Here is a 19,383-nt window from a genome sequence, read left to right on the forward strand (position 1 = left end):
TCGGGCTACCTTTGTTCATTTTACTGTGCATTGTTCATTAGGTCTCTCACCTGACAACCGACTGGGGAAAGAGAAAATTCAATTTCACCACCTTCAGGACCTCACTCCAAAGATACAGTAGCACTCTAAATGATTTGCATGATCCTCGAGACTGCTTAAACACTTTCCTTTCTTAGTAGAGCATAATCATTGTTTTAGCATGAATTCTTTAAGTTCTCCATATAGAAATGTATGTATACATAAAAATGTGTCCATATGTATAAACTTATTCCTTCAATATTTCAGGGGTTAGAGGCATGGCTCCCCTGTAAGTTAATAATATTGACCATTATTTAAATTATATAATTCAAAAGAATGAAATTTTACCCACAACCAAAGAAGCTTTGAGCATATTATTTCCTTTGTTTGTAAGCTTCAAGTTGTCCATTTTGTTTAAAATTGTAATAGTCATTACACTCCAATTTAAAGCTACCAAAACACTTTAGTCACTAGTTTTGGATACCATTTGGACACTATTCTGCTCAAATAAACCTTGATATTGGTTGTTATTTCTACTTGTGAACATTTTCCTCCATTAGTCCCAAGATTCTATTTCACTGGATAAGGCATGGCATTACATTGAATAGAAAGCCCGTCTTGGACCTAGGAAGATTTGAATTCAAGACCTGCCTCTGACAACTGGAGGTATGACCCTAGGCAAGTCTTTTAGTCTTTCATTGCTCCAGGCAACTCTCTAAGGCTATAAATTACAGAAAAGGTCCCACCCTATTTTTATTGATGGACTTCAGTAATTTAGCAGTTCCCTACACCAATGAAATCATAGGTCCAGTCACTATTCTTTCCCTCAATTAAGGAAAAATATATTTTCTATAAAGGCCATGCTCTTTTTCCTTCATGCTTCAGACAATCTTATTAAGCATTATGTTCTATGTGAATCACATTTCTGACCATGTTATCAGATGTGATAAGATTCTTTTTCTCTCTATGTCCTTAATGCAGCCTAGTCTACTAAAATGTCAATAAAACATGTTTGTGAATAACTAATACTAGAAACACTGGAAGTTCCATTATCTATTTATATCAATTAGCTTCCATTGTTTACTATTTCATGTCTTAGTATGAAGAAATACTTTAAATTTAGTTTTTGTTTTTTCTTCAGAAAATATTTATGGCCATGGAGAATAATATTTATGTTTCCATTACATTTTTATGTATGGAAATTTCTTCGTGATTTAAAAAAAAATAAGTAAATGCATCTCCCAGATGCTAAAAAGCAAAACAAACCACCACAACAAAATCACTATTGTAGGACCATGTTTTGGATGATTCAAAAGAATAGTAAGTTCAATAATTTCTAAGAGTCACGTAAGGGAAGGAAAACCAGGTTTCACTCTTTAATATATCTTGAGTCTCTTTCTTTGGCAGCAATAGAGTATATATATCTTTTGCTACCTTGTCCTTAACAAATAGAAAAACACACAAATAGAGTATATATATCTTTTGCTACCTTGTCCTTAACAAATAGAAAAACACACAAGCTAAGAGGGTAGAAAAATATAACAAATGCTCCATTTTCTTGAAAATCTAAATCGTTTATGTCAAACGTACCTCCCCGTCCATCAAAAACAACTAAGGCATTGATTTGTGATCAAAATTGCCCAGTATCAAAATAATCATTTTCATTTCTATATTCTTCTGTAAAGCATTTTTTGGCACACAACAGAAAACTAGGTTTGCTAAGATGTCTTTTCATGAATAAAAGAAGGCCCTGCTATTTCTTAACTTGACTATGCAAGATAAGCAACTTTGACCTCTCACGTAATGCAGTAAAAAAAAAAACTAGCTGATTCATAAAGGTTAAAAAAAAAATCTCACATCATATATCTGGCATTCAGATGAAGGAATTAAAGGAAAAGTCTTTCATTGAATTTTGAAATCCATCATTCATGTAATCTGAATTTTACCTTTGTGTTTGGGTCGCATAGCTGCTATCATAAGCCTCATAACTCTGGTCGTCATATTCACCCCCATAGCCATCATCATATCCCTAAAGAAGGGGGAAAAAAGAGAGAGCTCAGCAAAAATCAATTTGCAAAAATCTGCATTTCCACATTAATTAGGTAATATAAGATGACACCTGAAGGAAGATTTTTTCTTTCCTTTTTCTAGTGATGATGATATACATTATATTAGAATAGTAACTGCATGTAACTCAACTGTAGAACTTCATAGATTAAATACTATAATTTTGGAAATTGTCTATTAATTAATAAAATCCAATTATGCTTCAAAGAGTAGAAATATGCCTGTGGTTTGTCTAGGATTTTGAGCCACTGGAGTAGTTTGAAAAAGCTTTTGTTTGGGGATGTAGTCTATTTTTACCACAATCTGCCTCTGTTTTGGAGAGAATTTCACTTCTTCTTGCTACCACTGCCTTGCCCAGTCTCTTGAACCCTACATCTTCTATACCTGAAACATTCCTAGTTGGTAATTGATTGGCAACAGTTTGCTTGTGGTGTCAGAGATGAGGTTTTTCCCAGGGGTTAGACTAGATGATCTTTGAGATCTATTCTAGCTCTAAATCTATGGTCCTATTATCTTCTCATCCCAAGTATAACTCCACCCATCCCTATCAATCCTGGGGTCTTATTCATCATTTTGGTTGTGAGTCTTTACTTTAGGATAGCCCACTAAAGAATACTAAAGAACAAAAGCTGTTGCCAAATGGAAGAGGACCTCCATTTGCCCTGGGTTTTCTTGATTGTTTTGCTGCATTTTGGTTTCGTTTGTTTATCTTTTTAGAAGGGAACTAGAAGCAGTGGCTGGAGGCTGCAAGAAACAAATTTAAGTTAGAAATCAGAAAAAAAATCCATATATTAGAACTTTCCTAAAGTAGAACTGACTGCCTCAGAAGATAATAGGTTTCTCCTCATTAGAGATCTGTAAGCAAAGGCCAGATAACAAATTATCATTTGAGGCATAGTGTTTTGTTTTCCCTAGGCATAGTTTGGAATGGTTAAATTTCTAACTCTGAAGAGTCTGGCATAAACAGGGTACCAGTGTAGAAAGATGCTTTTCTCCTGGAACTTTCACGCTCTTCTGTTTGAAGGTCGTTATACCCAAAGTCAATATGCTCTTTATAATATCCCCCTACCCCATATTGCTTTGCCCTTTTCTTTCAGGGGACAGTGAAACTAATGTTTCCTTCTTCCATCTTTTTTTCTTCCACTCCTTGCTCCACCTCAACCCAATGGTCTAAAATTAAGCTTGTTTTCCTGGGTGAGGTAAAATGTACCAATATTGGTCAATCTACTTCTAGTGTGAAAATCCCTAAAATTTCCCAAAGTGGCTTGCAGTGGTCTAAAATGCCTGTGCTAACATAATGGTAATTTGGGGAATGCAAAGGATATGTTCTTTTGCTGACATGTATGGGTGACTAGGAATCAGTAAGGTTATCAAACAGTTGTTGTTCAATCATTTAGTTGTATCTAACTCTTCATGACCCCATGGACCACAGCACACTAGGCTTTTCCATTTTTTACTGTCTCCTGAAGTCTGTCCAAACTCATGTTCATTCCTTCCATGACACTATCTATCCATCTCATCTTCTCTCATTCCCTTCTCCTTTTGCCCTCAATCTTTCCCAACATCGGGGTTTTTTCCAATGAGTTCTATATTTTCATTATGTAGCCAAAGTATTTAAGCTTCAGCTTCAGGATTTGTCCTTCCAATGAATAGTCTGAATTTAGCAAGTAGAAGTTATAATATTTATCCTACAGCCCCATGAAGAATCTTGGAATTATGAATGAAGCCATAATGATCATTTCCTTGAAAATGTTGTTAAGATTGAGGAAAGAGGACAGAGAGAGTCATCTCTGTAAATAATCACTGAAATAAATGAATTGCTTTCATTTTTAGTGTTTTCTAGAATTGTGGTTCTCAAAGGATGAACTGAAGCCCTAGTATATTATAAGTTTTGCTAGGTGTTTCATGAAAATTTTCTCTCTACATACCCATTTTAAACTTCATAAATTATAAATTACCCACATTAGCCTTCTCCATAATATCAGTTTCCTATTGAGACTGTAATAACTGCAATGAACCATCAGAATCCCTTCCCCCAAAAATGCTAATTACAAGAGGTTCATAGGTTCATGAATTTGGATCAGGAAAGACCTTATATCCTAAGTCCAAATCTCTCATTTAAGGATTGGATAATATGAGGAAAATGGGGAACAGAGAGGTTAGACTTGCCCAGAGTCACACAGAGATACAATGAGCCTGAGGTGGAATTTGAGTCCAAATCTTTCTGACTCTAGCTCCAGTGCTCTATCCACTACTAAGCCCTTTCAATGCCTCTGAATCTTTAACTGTAGTTTTACTCCTTGGAACTCCCTTGAATTACTCCTCCAAACCCTCTGAGACTTCTACATTCCTCAGCCCTCATCCTCAACTGCCATTTGCTGTCTTACATCATTCTGACTGGAAAATCACAATAGAACCTCTGTCCTTGGAGGTTTAAAGACTAAAATTTGAAACCTGGAGAAATAGAGAAAAAAAAAATGAGTGAGGCTGTTAGGGAAGGAAGAAGCTAAGAAATTTCAAGGCATAAGCAATGAGTCTGTAGTCCCAGTTGCCTGAGAACCCTCCTTCGTAACCTCCTTAGACAATTCATTGTAGTAAGTTTCCTCACAGCAAAGAATGAGCAAATAAAAATTGCTAACTACTTTTTCTAAGCCCTTAAGGATAATTTATCGAAAGACCATATTAGGCCTAAGAGACAATGCTGTCTAAAACCCTCATCTTACAGAGGAGAAAACTGTAGCCCAGGGAAATGAATTGTTTTCTTCAAGGTTATCTAAGTCATCAGTGGCAGTGTCTTGTGTGGAATCTGAGTTCTCTGACTCTAGATTCCTCCTACTTTCCAATGGTTCCCAATAGATAAAGCAGATGTTCACTTAAAATTCAATTGTCATAGCAGAAGCTATGTGTGATAGTAGGGGGCAGCTTGGTAGCACAGTGGATAGAGCAATGTCCTTGGAATTAGGAAGACTCATCTTCATGAGTTCAAATCCTGCCTCAGACACTTGCTAGTTGTGTTACCTTGGGCAACTCACTTAATCCTGTTTGCCTCAATTTTTCATCTGTAAAGTGAACTGGAGAAGGAAATGGCAAACCACTCTGGTGTCTTTGCCAAGAAAATTCTAAAACAAGGTCATAAAGAGTCAGGCACAACTCAACAACAAAGCTATTTTTTTTTTCATTCCTATCGAGCAGAGACAGTGACCATGAATATAACACTTTCAGAGACTCCTGCCCAAGGACTCTCAGGTCCTGATCAATGAGTGCCTCACATGTGAGCCACCATCAGGCTAGCTCCACCCATGCTTCAATTTTGCTCCTATCTTCTTCTCACCACTCACCTTCCTGATGTTTGCATTCCCTTTGTTTTTCCCCATATCTTTTTTTTTTTCCAGTTCTTGAACCGTAATCAAATCCATACTGCCATTGCAAATGGAATGACAGAAGTCAGCCTACTTCCCAATGGCTCACTCACCATCATTTCACAAACCAAAAATTCTCCACCCTGGTCACTGATGATCTGCATATGATCTGTACAATCTCATCCTATTTTGATGTGCTCTCTTTCCCTTTTGTTTTTTGTGTCCTTTTTGGTTAGAACTATAATTGGTCCACAGTAAATGTTTAATAAATGCTTTTACATTCATTCAAAGTCTAATATAGTCCTCCCTGTCAGAATGTGGAAGTTGACAATATAAAGGAACTCTAAGGGCCTCTTTCTATGGCAACTAATTTTACCTTTAACCTTGGTCAATTGACTTTCTACTGTGTCTCACAGGTCACAAGGTAGAGCTGGCAAGAATTTAGGGTTGGATTAGTAGTAAGCCCTCACGGTGGCTGGAAAAAATAAATCTACAGTGCTTGATCTGCAGATGCTGAATTGGAAGAGCTATCTTTGTATGCACAGCACAGCATTATTATAACTATTCAAGTATGTGGGAGATTATGGTATTTTTCTTCCTCACCTATACTTTATTTTATTAGCAATTATTAAAAACCAACAGAGCAGAACTCTTGGTGGCAACCCCAAATTTCATGAACCATAAAAAGCAATAGTGCTATAATAAATGTGCCCACGGTGTGAGACAAAATGGAAGGAAACAACTGAGAATGACCTTTCCCTGTTTCTTCCCACTTAATGTAAATCAGTTACCAGTTCTCATAAGAGAGGCATGAGATAAAACTGAAAAGTGATATTTTTTCATTTTAAATGACCAAACTAAGTAACATTAAAGGATCAGAAGAAATACTACAAATAGTTGAATAAGAAGAATGAAATCCTAAGGATCAAAGATTGTGAAATAACACAGAATTTCTTTCCCCTAACATTTCACTCTCCTGTTCTTTCTTTCAATGAAATTGTTTCTTATGACCATAGATGGTTGTTGTCTAGCAGTACACTTGTAATAATTACTTCTTTGATATTTTTTATGTATTTGATGAGCAAACTAGTCTGGTAGAAGTTTTTAACACATATAATATGTGTGCGTATATATATATATATATATATATATATATATATATATATATATATATATATATACGCACACATATGCATACCCATATGTGTATATACATACATATTTATGATGCAGCACAGTGGATATATGTTTGTGTATGGGTTTATTATGTACTTCTATATCTCTCTGTGTATATATGTGTATACACACACACACACACATATATATGTTTTATATATGTGTATATACACTCACACTGTTTTACTGTGATGTTTGGCTCATTGCAGAGCATCCCCCAAATTCTGAATAATTATTTGCCATGTTATCTCCACTATGCCAGTCTGATCTGCTTTATGCAAAAGTAAATTCCATTATACCATTCTCCAGTGAATGGAGAATAGACTGATACTTGGTTTTCTCAATCTAGCTGGATTATGAGTAATAAAAAATAAGTGGTGTTTAAAAGGAAAAGGATATGACTAAATGCGGTAAGCACTAGTGTCTCATTTATGATCTTAAAAGGAACACTACACATCTACTTTTAAGGTGCTTTTAGCTATTTTTAAATATAGGAATGCATATCTTCATTTTCAATTCAATAATTGTCCAGCAATATATGTGTGTGTATTTGTCTTTCATTGCCAAAGAAGACCATGTCATCAGAGAAATAATGACATGACTTGCAGTTGACTTTGTTTTGAGTGAGGGAGGGCTGTGCAAGTCACCAGCCTCACTTCTCCTCCAGAGTCACTGAATACAGTGGCCAGATACTCATCAGGATGACTGGAGATGACCCAGGATGAGACTATTGGGCTTAAGTGACTTGTCCAAAGTCACAGAGCTAGTGAATGTCTAGTATTTGAGGTGAGATTTGAACTCAGGTTCTACTGACTCCTGCCCTGGTGCTCTATCCACTGCACCACGTAGCTGCCCCTGATTCTATGATACGCATTTAGGTAGAAAGTGGAGACACCAGTATGCACTAGCAAAAAGGCTAGTTAGCACCTCTCCAGGTGAGGTTACCATGAGTGGTGGTGGGCAAAGGTGTAAGCAGTGAGATCTCTGAAGAGAGAGTCTAACAGTCAGTGCTCACTTCCTCTGTGGCAACAATAAAATCACTTCTTTATGAGGGGTAGGGATCTGATGGGTTCTGTCACCTAAACATGTCATTGTTACTCATCACACTACCCTTTTTCTCCCTCCCCCTCCCCTGTAGGTCTGCCCTCTTCAGGTCTCCAAGTCTTTCCTTTTCTCTTTCCCTTGGGTGAGAGGCAGCAGGATGCAACGGAAAGACCTGAGCTTGAACCCTGCCTCTGACACTTAACAACTGTTTGTGTCTCTCAACAATTCATTTGCCCTTTCTAAGTTCAGAGACTATTCCACTATTTTTATCTGTTTCTGACTTTCATGAGTTCTTCTAATTTCAATTCTCTCTATCTCAAATGAACAAATGTATTGTTTTTCATAAAAAAATGCTGGTGTAGGTAATTCATGCATTTATATAAGAACACAATAACAAAATAGCAACTACCTCCTCATTAATGCAATATTTATACAGACATTCTAAGATTATTACAAAGTCTCCTCCCAACTTCTCTTCTTTAGGACAAACAACCACTGGTTTCTTTTAGATCTTTTTTCAGAGGGTTTATATTCTGGACTTATGCAATTTTCAGCTGTTTCTTTTTAAAAATGATCATAAGTTTCCCATTATCTTATTGAAGAGGAAGGAAGTAGTACTCATCTGAACAGTTCTAGAAATAATATGGGAATTACTTTGTATTTTCTTGTCCATTGGATATAAAGGTATATGGCTCAGTGTTCCACAGGCTTTTCTGAAAGAGTTGCACTGTACTGAAGATGTATATTTTGACCCTCTCATAACTGACACTTCTTACCAATGGTATTCTACATAGTTTATTTTTTCCTCCTTCTGACAATGTCATATAATTTTTTCAATTAAATTTCATCATGTATGTCTGGCCAACATCAGTAGCTACCAGACCAGTTTTGAGTAGACAACGAAGATATTCCATTTTTTGGACTTAAAACCAATTAATTTTTTTAAGGAGAGTCTATCAAGTCTACAAACTAACTGTGAATGTCAAACACAATCAGGAATATTTGTTGTTTCCCTCTATGACAGTACTTGTCTTACAGCTCATTTCACTATGTTGAGAAAGGCAAGTGTCAGTCTGCAATTGTATTGCATCACACTACAAAAAGTAAATCAGACTGGCATAGTAGAGAACACTGTGGTTCAAAGATACTTGGATTTCTCAGTTTCTATATCAATAAAACAGGAATAGTAATATTTTAATGTCATAAGATTGTCAGGAGGAAAGTCCTTCATTAGTGTTAAAATGCTACAGAAATTTTTTTATTATTATTTTGACAGAAGTTATTGGAAGTACTAAACAGCATCTTATAATTATAGAATGGTATGTATGATATAAAACATGTTGGATCAGTTTCCTTCTAGGCACAAAATTCTGTGGAAAATCAAAAGAAGGGAAATAAAACAATAGAAGCATTTTACATTCCTTCTAAGTATAGGTCTGGTTTCCTTTATAACTAAATTTATAATGCAACTTTATTTTGTGACTTTAAGAGAAACTGAGGAAAATGTTTTTAAAAATGGCACAAGATTCCTGCAAAACAATTAATAAACTTGATGAATTACTTTAAGGTAATGGCTTATGATATACGAGCATCAGTTTACTTATCTGTAAATTGAGCATGATAATACCTCTACTATTATTTTACAATGTTGTAAGAAAGCACATTGTGAATCATACTGCACTATATAGTTATTATTTTAAATTTTCTGTGCCTCATTTTCCTAATATGTAAAGTGAGGCACCTGGACTAAGTGAAATGTTAAGTTCTTTTCTGGGTCAAAACTTATTTAATTATAGTATTTATTGAGCAGTGTATCAAATAATCAACATAAGCTTATTGCACACCCACTATGTGTAAAGACAAGCTAGGTGCTTGGACTATGAAGAACAGTAGAAAAGAAAAGAAAAAAAGGAAATAATTCCTGCGTTTAAGTACCTTACCCTTTTTTGTGAGAGAGAACAAGTGCACATATAATGGCATTTAGAATAAATGAATATTATACAAAGTATTTAGGGAGGGATGGTACTAATAGGTAATGGGATCAGGAAAAGCTTCATGCTTACCAATTTCATGCTATGCTACTTAGTTCTAGCTCTAATCTCCTTATCTCATCTTGTACTACAGCATGTATACTGGGCCTCTAGTTTGAGTTTACCATTTCTATCTCCAACCTAGATCCACCACCCTACTGCTTTCAATCCATGTTTATGCCATTACTCTGACCATACATTCCTCCTGGACCACCACTCAATTTCCCTATATAGGTTAATTTTCTTTACTTGAAAGTATGCTGCTTAAGGACAGAGACTGTCTTGCTTGCTTACATTTGATTTCCCAAGGTGTAACATAATGTTTGACAAATGCTAATTCATGCAGAAGTAAGGAAGACTGCCTTGTGTGAATAACAGAGAAAACCATTTTGTTTAGTACGGGAAGGGCTAGCAAGATTGTTCTGGGTCAAGTAGTGAAGGATTTTAAAAGCCAAACAAATAAGTTAAGATTTTAGACTGGAGTCAATAGAAAGCCACTGGAGTTAATTGAGCAGGAAAAAAAGGGAAGGAAGGAAGGTAGATTTATGAACAAGGAAAATTACTTTACACAAGTGTGTGAAAGATAGATTAGATTGGAGAAGAGATGAGGAAGGGAGATCAATTAAAGAATTATTGAGATGATGAGAGCCTGAACCAAACTGGTGGCTGTCTAAATAATGAGACAAATACAAGAGATGTTGCAGAAGCAGAAATGTCAGAATTTGACAACTGTTTTACTAGATGGGGTTAGAGAGGGCAAAAAATCAAGGATATTGCCAAGGGGGAAAAATGGGAGACCAAAAGGGTAGTTATACCCTCAACAGAAATAGGGGAGTTCAGAAGACCAGTGGATATGGAGAGCTGTTTTAGTCTGGTTCAGTTTGAGGTGTTATGGGACAGCCTGTTTGATAAGTCCAAGAGTAAGTTGTTTAAAAAAATGGTAATTTCAGAAAGATAATGGTGGTAGAAATAGAGATCTGAGTGTTACTTGCATAGTGATGATAATTAGATCCAAGGAATTGTTGAAGTCACTAAGAAAGCATATATAAAAAAAGAGACTGATAGAATTTGGGTTAAGGGAAAGATATGGATGATGAGCTAAAGAGAATAATATAACAAAATCCTAAGAAGAGGCATAATTAAGGAAGAGAGGGCAGTGAAATGGGCTGAATTCAGGAGAGGGAACAAGGAGGATTAAGAATTGAGAAAAAGTCATGGAATTTGGTAATTAACAAATTAATTAAATTTGGTAACACTGGAGAGAGCAATTTTACCTAAGTGATGAGCCTCAAAATCATATTTCAAAAAGTTGAGAAGTGGGAGGAGAAAAAACTGTAGACTACAGATGTAGCCTGCCTTTTCTAAGAATTTAACTGAGCAAAGAACAGGAGTGGTATAGGAAAATAGCGTGAGGAAACAGAGAATCTAGTGATGTTTTAAGTTTTAATTTAATTTTTAATGGATCAGGGTATGAATATCTTTGAAATCAGCAGAGAAGGAATAAGTGGAAAGGGAGAAATAAAGATGAAGGCAGCTGGGTTGCAAGTGGATAGGGTACCAGGCCTGGAGTCAGGAAGACCTGAGTTTAAACTCAGCCTCTGACACTTACTACTCCTGTGACCCTGGACTAGTCACTTAACCCTCTTTGCCTCAGTTTCTTCATCTGGTGATGAGGAAAATGAATTGTAGAAAGAAATGGCAAACTTCTGCACTATCTCTGCCCAGAAATCCCCAAATGGGGCCACAAAGAGTCAGATGAAACTGAAATGACTAAACAAAGATAGTAGATGATTGAAGGACCAGTCTGAAGGATAAAACAGGCGGGGATTGGGTCAAGGGTACATATAGAGAGTTGACCTTGATGAGGAGAAGAATAACTTCCTTATAAGAGACTATGGGAAAGGAGAAGGGAGTCTATGGTGATGACAAGAGGTTTTCAGATGCAGAGAATAGGAAAAGAGGGAATGTCCAGCCAATGTACTCTATTTTTTTAAAGTGAGGGGCAAGTGGAAAGAACAGCAATAAACATTTATATAGCACCTACTATGTGCCAGGCATTCTAAATGTTTTTATAAATATTATTTAATTTTATTTTTACAACAATCCTGGAAAACAGGTACATTTTACAGCTAAAGAAACAGAAGAAAATAGAGGTTAAAAGACTTGTGTAGGGAAGTTAAGTGTCTGAGGCTGGATTTGAACTTCGGTCTTCCTGACTACAGGTCTAGCATTCTATTCATTGCATCATAACATGCCCTGGTGAAGTAAGAAACAAGATACCTTTTCAGCAAAGTAAGAAATAATGTACTCGTCATTTGAAACCTTGGTGGAAAGGGTATTGTAGAGAGATTTTAGGAGAGAAGGGGAGTTTAGAATAGGCTCTGTGTAGAATTCAATAATCAAATATAGCACCAGGCAAATCCAAGAATTTACAACCACATAGTGTGTGTGTGTGTGTGTGTGTGTGTGTGTGTGTGTGTGCGTGTGTAAATATAAATGTCCTTTCAATTGATGATAACAAAATGGAAATATACAAAATCATCAACCACCCCATGTGTATGTATGTACACATATATGTGTATGTATTTATACATATAAATATACAAACATAGGCATATATAAATGTATACATTCACACATATTCTTATTGAGATTACAGATGTATTTTGACTCTTAAAGGCTAATATCTTCCAAGTTTTTGCTTTGTACATTATTAACACTTGTGCTATGTTTTGGTATATAGGAAAGACAGAATGGATATTGATATCACTTAGGTAGAAATCCTTTTCTTCAGTAGTACTTGGTTTGGACTCCACAAAACTTCACAGTCTACTTAGGATAAACTGATCACTTATCAATCTCATCACCACGCTAATTGACTCAGTTTTGGACACTCAATACCTTCTCAGTTACCTCAACCTTCTTTCTTTTTTCCCTTTAATTGGAGAGATGTTGATTGGAATGCAGAACTCCTTCCTTTATAAGAGGGCTAGAATCCTAACTTTTCAGGTAAGTCTCTACTTTTTTTTTTAATCTTTTGTGATGGCAATCAAATTAGTATCTTTTGTTGTTTCGTTTTGTTAAAATTGCCTCTGATTGAATAATGTGAATAAAGAAGATCTTTCCCACCCATTGATGGTCCAGCCCATTGCAGGAAGCTTGATTAGGGGAGTTGTTTTATAGGAGGGTCTCAAGTACCTGTTGATTTTTCTTTTGAGGCACTGGGTCAGAGGAAAAAGAAAAATATGAATTGGTCTCAGGCCATGGAACAGCTCAAAAAGAATTTTGAAAATCAAGTGAGAGAAGCAGCCTCTTGAAGCTGCTTCAAGAGTGGCTTCCGCCACTCTCTGTCTTTGGCATTTGTGGGTTGAGAATTCTGGTAACTACAGCAGCCACCCGCAATTCAGTTCCCTAAAGTCTGCTCCTGGTGTGCTCACACCTGGCTCAGCCCTTGCCAAAGTGTGCTCTCTTCCTAGTGCAGCACAACAGACCCTTCCTGTAGATCTTCCAGATTGTCTTGGGCTGGAAATTTGCTTCAGTCTATCCTTTTGTGACTTCTGCTTCTGTAGAGTTTGTTTAGAGTCATTTTTTATAGGTTTTTTGAGAGGTTTGGGGGGAGAGCTCTAGCAGGTCCCTGCTTCTAGACTATCATCTTGGCTCTGCCCTCCCCCTCCCCCAATCTCTACTTGTCATGAACAAAGCCAAGGTTTGGACTCCACAGGACATAGCACCCTGAAACTGGGTACCCCTGATGTCCCATCCCCACCCCTGATTTTCAACTTCTTTTTGTTTGTTGCTTTCTCATATGATTGTGAGTTTTTTGAAAGCAGGAACTGTTTTTCTTTTTCTTATTTGTTTCTCTAGGGCTTAGTATATGTGCTCACATAGCAGATGCTTAATAAATATTTATTGCATTTTATTGTAAATCATGAATACCTATGGCTGCAGATTCCTAAATAACCATGGGATAAATTAGCCACTTAGAAATCAAAGTTCAATTTAACTTAATTTTTTAAAAAACGTGCCTACTATGTGCCAGACAAAGGTGATACAAATGAACAAAGAAGCAGTCTCTGTACTCAAGGGTCTTACATTATACTATAAGGATCTGGTTTTATTTAATATTAATGGGTAGCTGATGATAAAGAAAAGACATCCTAACACTGAACACATTCATATTTTTAACATAATGCTACTGATAATACAGACTTCATTCCAACACACAATTCTGACAGGCCTCAATGAAAAATTAACAATAAAAAATGGTCTTTTTTTGTACTTTACTTTTACATAGTTGGCCAACTACATTTACAAGAAAAATATACATAAAAGTGAAATTATATGGATTTTCCTCTTTCTACCAGAAAGATAGTAGAAATATGCAATCAGAATTAAGAACCAGGAAAGATCTTTTCAAATTGGATTGCTGGCAATTTAGGTACTTGGATCAAGGTGATAACTTTCCCCCTTACAAGCCATCAAATGTTAAGCAGAAGGGATTTGCATGCATTGCTCTTTAACAATATTGAAGAAAATTAACTGGTCAGATTGGAACCTGAAATTTTATTTTCTCTATGAAGTGTGGCTAATGCTTAAGCATATGCTTGCCTTATTTTCAGTTAATCATTTCAACAGGAAAATGAATAGGAATGCCTGTTTTATGTGACATTTCTTAGTTTTTCTGGGGCTCAATTATTTCTTTCAAAATAATGACTGTTTAATGAGAGTGCCTTTTTCTTCTATTTCCATCTATCTCACAACCCCCTTGATGTGCCGAATTTGTGGGAGAGGCATTATTTTCATTATTAGCTTCTTTGATCACCTCAGGAATTAAAGTAGTTTTTAAAAAGCTAAAGCAGACCAAAGATTCTAAATGTAAGTACTTCTTTCAACATTCTAATTGTAGCCATAGACAGAATTACATATCAAAATAGTATAAAATCATAGCCTCCCCCCAAAAAATTCTACTGTTCAAATAGAACGATTTACCACATAGGGCAAACTCTTGGTGACTCCACTATGTGTCCAATTTTACTTTAAATGGAGGTTAAAACCTACTTGCTATTTATCGTTTCATTGCTATTGCTTTGCTGTTGGCTAGATTTATAAAACTGGACTGTTATGACCACAGGGATGATCATACCCTTGACCTCATCATCCATAGCTATACTATCTTCATGATCTTAGAATTTTTCTCACTTATAACAATCTCCTATTCTTTTATGTTTCCTAAACCTATTCAGATACCTACTACACTGTGACCTGGGGAAAATCATAACCCTGTATGGGTCCCATACAAGTCCCTAAACGTATAAATTGCAGAACAGTTGCGAATCTTCTTCAGTTTAAAAACAAATCATCACCAGAAGTTTCCTAGAGCAATGAAAATTACAAGTCTGGAGTAAATTTACACACACACACATACACACACACGCACACCTGTAACACTTAGTGTTAAGCTTTGTACACGGCACGAGCTTAATCAATATTTGTTGAATTGAATTGGTTTTGACTTTCCTATATCGAACACAGACTGGAATAAGTTACCAAATCCATATATGCCCTCTTTGAGAACTCTTTGATGTAATGACAGGACTTTGAGTGCTTTAATAATTATGAAATTTAAAACTACTTCATTTAGGTCATTTAAAAATTCAGATGATCACAAAGACATCTTTCAAGTGACTGAGGTGAGACCTGTACTCAAGTCTTCCTAAATAAAAGTCTAATGTTCCATTCATTGTATTGTATTGGATTTAGCCACATACATCCCAGGATCTAAGAACCCAAAATTTTATTCCCTAGTTAGTGATGCACTGGAACAAGCCTGAAACAATTGTTAAATTTTCAATGGAAGTTCAGTACCTAAGAAATTTGGATATGTTATACATCAAGACTTGATTTCTTATTTTTTTAAATGGCTAGAATAGAGGAAATGATGGATACAATGTGAATAATGTAACTTAAACCTAAAAATTTGTTCTGCATACATTCTTTTTCCATAGAGCAAATTATTAAATATTTACTAGGACACCATTGTCCCTGTTGTTTTTTTTTCAGTCGTATCCAACTCTTCATAACTCCATTTGGGATTTTCTTGGCAAAGATATTGGAGTGGTTTGCCCTTTTCTTCTCCAGTTCATTTTATAGATGAGGAAACTGAAGCAAACAAAGTTAAATGACTTGCCCAGGATCATATAGCTACTAAGTGTATGAGGCTAGATTTGAACTCAGGAAGATGAGCCTTCCTGACTCCAGGTTCCATGCTCTATCCAGGGCACTACCTAGTCCTATCCGATGTCCCTGCTTTGACAATAATAAAAACAAAACAAAACAAAACAAAAACAAAAAACTAATCACTTTGGCAGAAAAGAATGTAAGCTCTTTGAGGGCAGGAAGTTTTTTTAAAAATTTTTTATACTCTATGCCTAACTTAACATATGTCTAACATATTCTATGTTCCTTGTAAGTAGTAAGAACTTCATAAATGTATTGCTTTGAATGAATTGACAGAGGTGAGACTTATTTAATACAGGAAAGTTGATGTTAGCTTTGATTTCAAATTTAATTCAACATATATTTAAAGAGTAGCCATGATGTGTAGATATCATGCCTGGAAGGACTGTGTAGGTGAACAATCTTGCCTTGACCTTCCTGACTATTTCATCTTCAGCCTACTGAAACTAATTCATACTAATTTCTTAAGTTTTGTAATTCACTCGCCCTCTCCTTCCTGAACTTATGCAACTTGTGTTGCAGGATGAAGTAAGTATAACATCATATATTGTTTTAGCACCTACATCCCAGGGTTATCACGAGGATCAGATGAGATAACATTGGTGAAGTGCTTTGTAAAACTTAAAGGGCTACATAACTGCTAGCTATTATCATTAGCATTAGATTCCATTTAAAAGGAAACTAATAAGAAAAGTCAGGCTTGTCAGAAATCTCCTTTCTTTATTTAATATTCTTTATCCTTGCCTCACCAGATAACAATGGGTGTCATTAATTTTGGTTCTGGACAAAAGAGGACTGTCTTCCCTGCTTCTTTGTTATACCTTGGGCTACAAACACAGCTTATATCATCGTTTACCTAAGGGGTGTGCAGGCCAATAATCCTTTCTAATAGCAACCATAAACAATGTCACCTGGGACAGACCATCTCCTAAAAGACAATCATGTCTTAAAAAGGACTCACTAAGGGATATAGAGGACTTACATTTTTTATCAATGTATCTGAAATTGCTTGTCTTTTACTGGAATGAATTTTTCAGACTTTCCTTAGAAAATTTTACTAATCCCTAAGCCCATTTAAAACTATCTCCCTGGCAATCAAAATGATTTTATGTGATTTGGGGCTTCAAGTAGTTTAATTCTTAGCTATGCAGGTATTCAACTTGGGTGGGGGAAAGGGGCTTAACTGATAAGAAACTTAAAACATGAATTCCTAGAAAAAGAAAGAAATAGAAAAACTGTCTTATCTTTCCTAGACAAGGGAACTGGGCAGGAAGAGGGTTAAGTACAACACATTTTTATAGGAATTTTTATTCTATTATCCAATCATATATATCTTAAAGTTCTTGGCCCTCCTCTCCCTCAATTCCCCTTCCCTTTTTGATAAGATTATTTTTTAAACTCTAACTTATTTTGATCTATTTAATCATTAATAGGTGCTTTGATAATGGTTTTAAAACACACCTATGTGACACCCAACTTAAAATGTCAGACTGGTAATATGTTAAATCCATTTGGAAAGGCCTATATAAGACTAATTAAAGTGTCCATTTAGAGCACTATACACAGTGCTAATTTGCTAATACATTCCTTTCAAATGTTTTACTGTTTTTGGTTAGGTTTTCAAGCAAGGCACCCAAAGCAAAAGGATTTTAAGTCAGCAGGTTGTGAGAATCTCCAAGGCTTTCTTTTTGAACTCAACACAAAGAATCAGGCAAAAGCGGTGTTGCTTTCACTAACAAAGAGAAGGACCAAGTTTCAACACAAAGGATAGTTGGAGATGTGAAAAATTCAGAATCAAAGGTTGTCAATAAGAAAGATTCCATTACTTAATGATTCACTATAATGATGGCTACCCAGTAGTAAAACCTCTTAAAAATGAGATATTTTTCAGAGAATAGGCCTTTGAGCTCAAACAGATCTGCATGACCTTGCTCTTGGAACTGCTGCTTCTGCTATGCTAAAGTGATATCTGAGTTTAGAAAGAAACAAATCCTAAAAGGTTTATGCCATCAGGATGGCCTTGTGCGCTTGTACCTACTCACATGTAATCTGGAAATTATAACGAAAATTTCAATATTATTCCCATCAGTTCTTGCTGCTGATTTTGAAAAAAATCTGAATAAGAGAACTTCTAGCATACCTGCAAAGACTGTGACAATTTCATGTAAGTATCTCATATATCATCCACCTAAAGTTCTAAATAATTTCTTATTTTTATCTTTTTTTTTTTTGTTAGAATCTGTGACTTCAATAGGTAGGGAACAACCAGTATGGAAACTCCTTCTATTGATGCAGATTAGAAAATATTTTTTCAATAGTCATGGATAAGTAAATCAAAGGTCATAACATTTACATAAATTCACAACGTGATTTTAAATATGTTGGTTATAGAATGACTACTTTTGTATAAAATAATGTATCTATCATATTAAAATGATATAACTGTCTTATACTTAAAAAATAACTTATTTTTTCATTTATCTTTTTCCCTTTGTGGTATACAAAGTATACAAAAATCTGTCTTCTGGTTTTCTTTGAAATTTAGGCCATGCCTATTTAACGTAAGTATTTGCAACTATTCAATATCCTTTGCTCTGAAGTATTTTTCCCCCTAACAGTAGCGATTTATTTATATGGCTTTCAATAGAGATCTAAGGAGAAACATGTTTTTAAAGATAAGGAAGGCAGTTTCTCCTAATATTCTAAACAAAAAGTCCTTTTGAAAGGTTCAGTTTGCAATGCGGTTTTTCTTTGGTGTTCTATTTTTAAAACAAAAAAAAAGAAACTCATCTTTCATATCTTGAAAAGCAGTTTGGGTGTTCTGGCTAATCACCAGTCTTTAGTCCACCATATTCTTCCTCTGTTTTACAGTGGAACAGTTTGGCCCATTGAGTACCCATAATGAGCATTTGGGATTCGAAACCTTCCCTCTGTAGTAGGAAACCCAAGTACCCACTGGATTCTCAGAGAAGGGTAGATGAAGTTTCTGTTCTCTAAAATCTATTCTTTCTATTGGTTTATTACTCTCTCAAACAGGCATATGTCATTGTAAGTCCAGTCAGTCACGGGGCTCAGTGGATAAAGCACTGGGCTTGGAATCAGGAAGACACATCTTCATGAGTTCATATGTGTGATCCTGGGCAAGTTACTTAACCCTATTTGCCTTAGTTTCTCTTCCATAAAATCAGCTAAAGAAGAAAAAGGCAAACCACTCTAGTAGCTTTACCAAAAAAACCTCAAAAGGGGTCATGAAGAGTCAAATAGGACTGAATAACAATGACAATTGTAGGTACACAAAGTTCAAGTTCATTTTGTATTTCACATATTTATAGGTATACTTGTAGCTTACCAGACATAAAAGAAATAATAATACTGGTCCAACTACTTATTATTTTTTCCTTTGAGAAGTCTATTTTCTTCCTTGGTTCAAAATGGTCCTTTTCTGGGATTTA

General features: G+C 35.5%; 1 protein-coding gene across 6 annotated transcripts in view; it reads right to left on the reverse strand.

Moving 5' to 3' along the window:
* The window catches only part of KHDRBS2 (KH RNA binding domain containing, signal transduction associated 2), a 926,489-nt gene that overhangs the window by 129,175 nt on the left and 777,931 nt on the right, over nucleotides 1–19,383 (reverse strand). For all 6 annotated transcript variants that reach the window (XR_011974335.1, XR_011974338.1, XR_011974337.1 and 3 more), the window contains one exon: nucleotides 1,965–2,047. Coding sequence is in view for 2 of the 6 variants with exons in the window: in XM_072642542.1 (XP_072498643.1) it covers nucleotides 1,965–2,047 (83 nt within the window). In the remaining 4 variants the exon portion in view is untranslated. The remainder of the gene's footprint in view (nucleotides 1–1,964; nucleotides 2,048–19,383) is intronic.

The sequence above is a fragment of the Notamacropus eugenii genome, chromosome 2 (assembly GCF_028372415.1).
Source record: "Notamacropus eugenii isolate mMacEug1 chromosome 2, mMacEug1.pri_v2, whole genome shotgun sequence".
In the NCBI taxonomy this organism is placed as follows: domain Eukaryota; kingdom Metazoa; phylum Chordata; class Mammalia; order Diprotodontia; family Macropodidae; genus Notamacropus; species Notamacropus eugenii.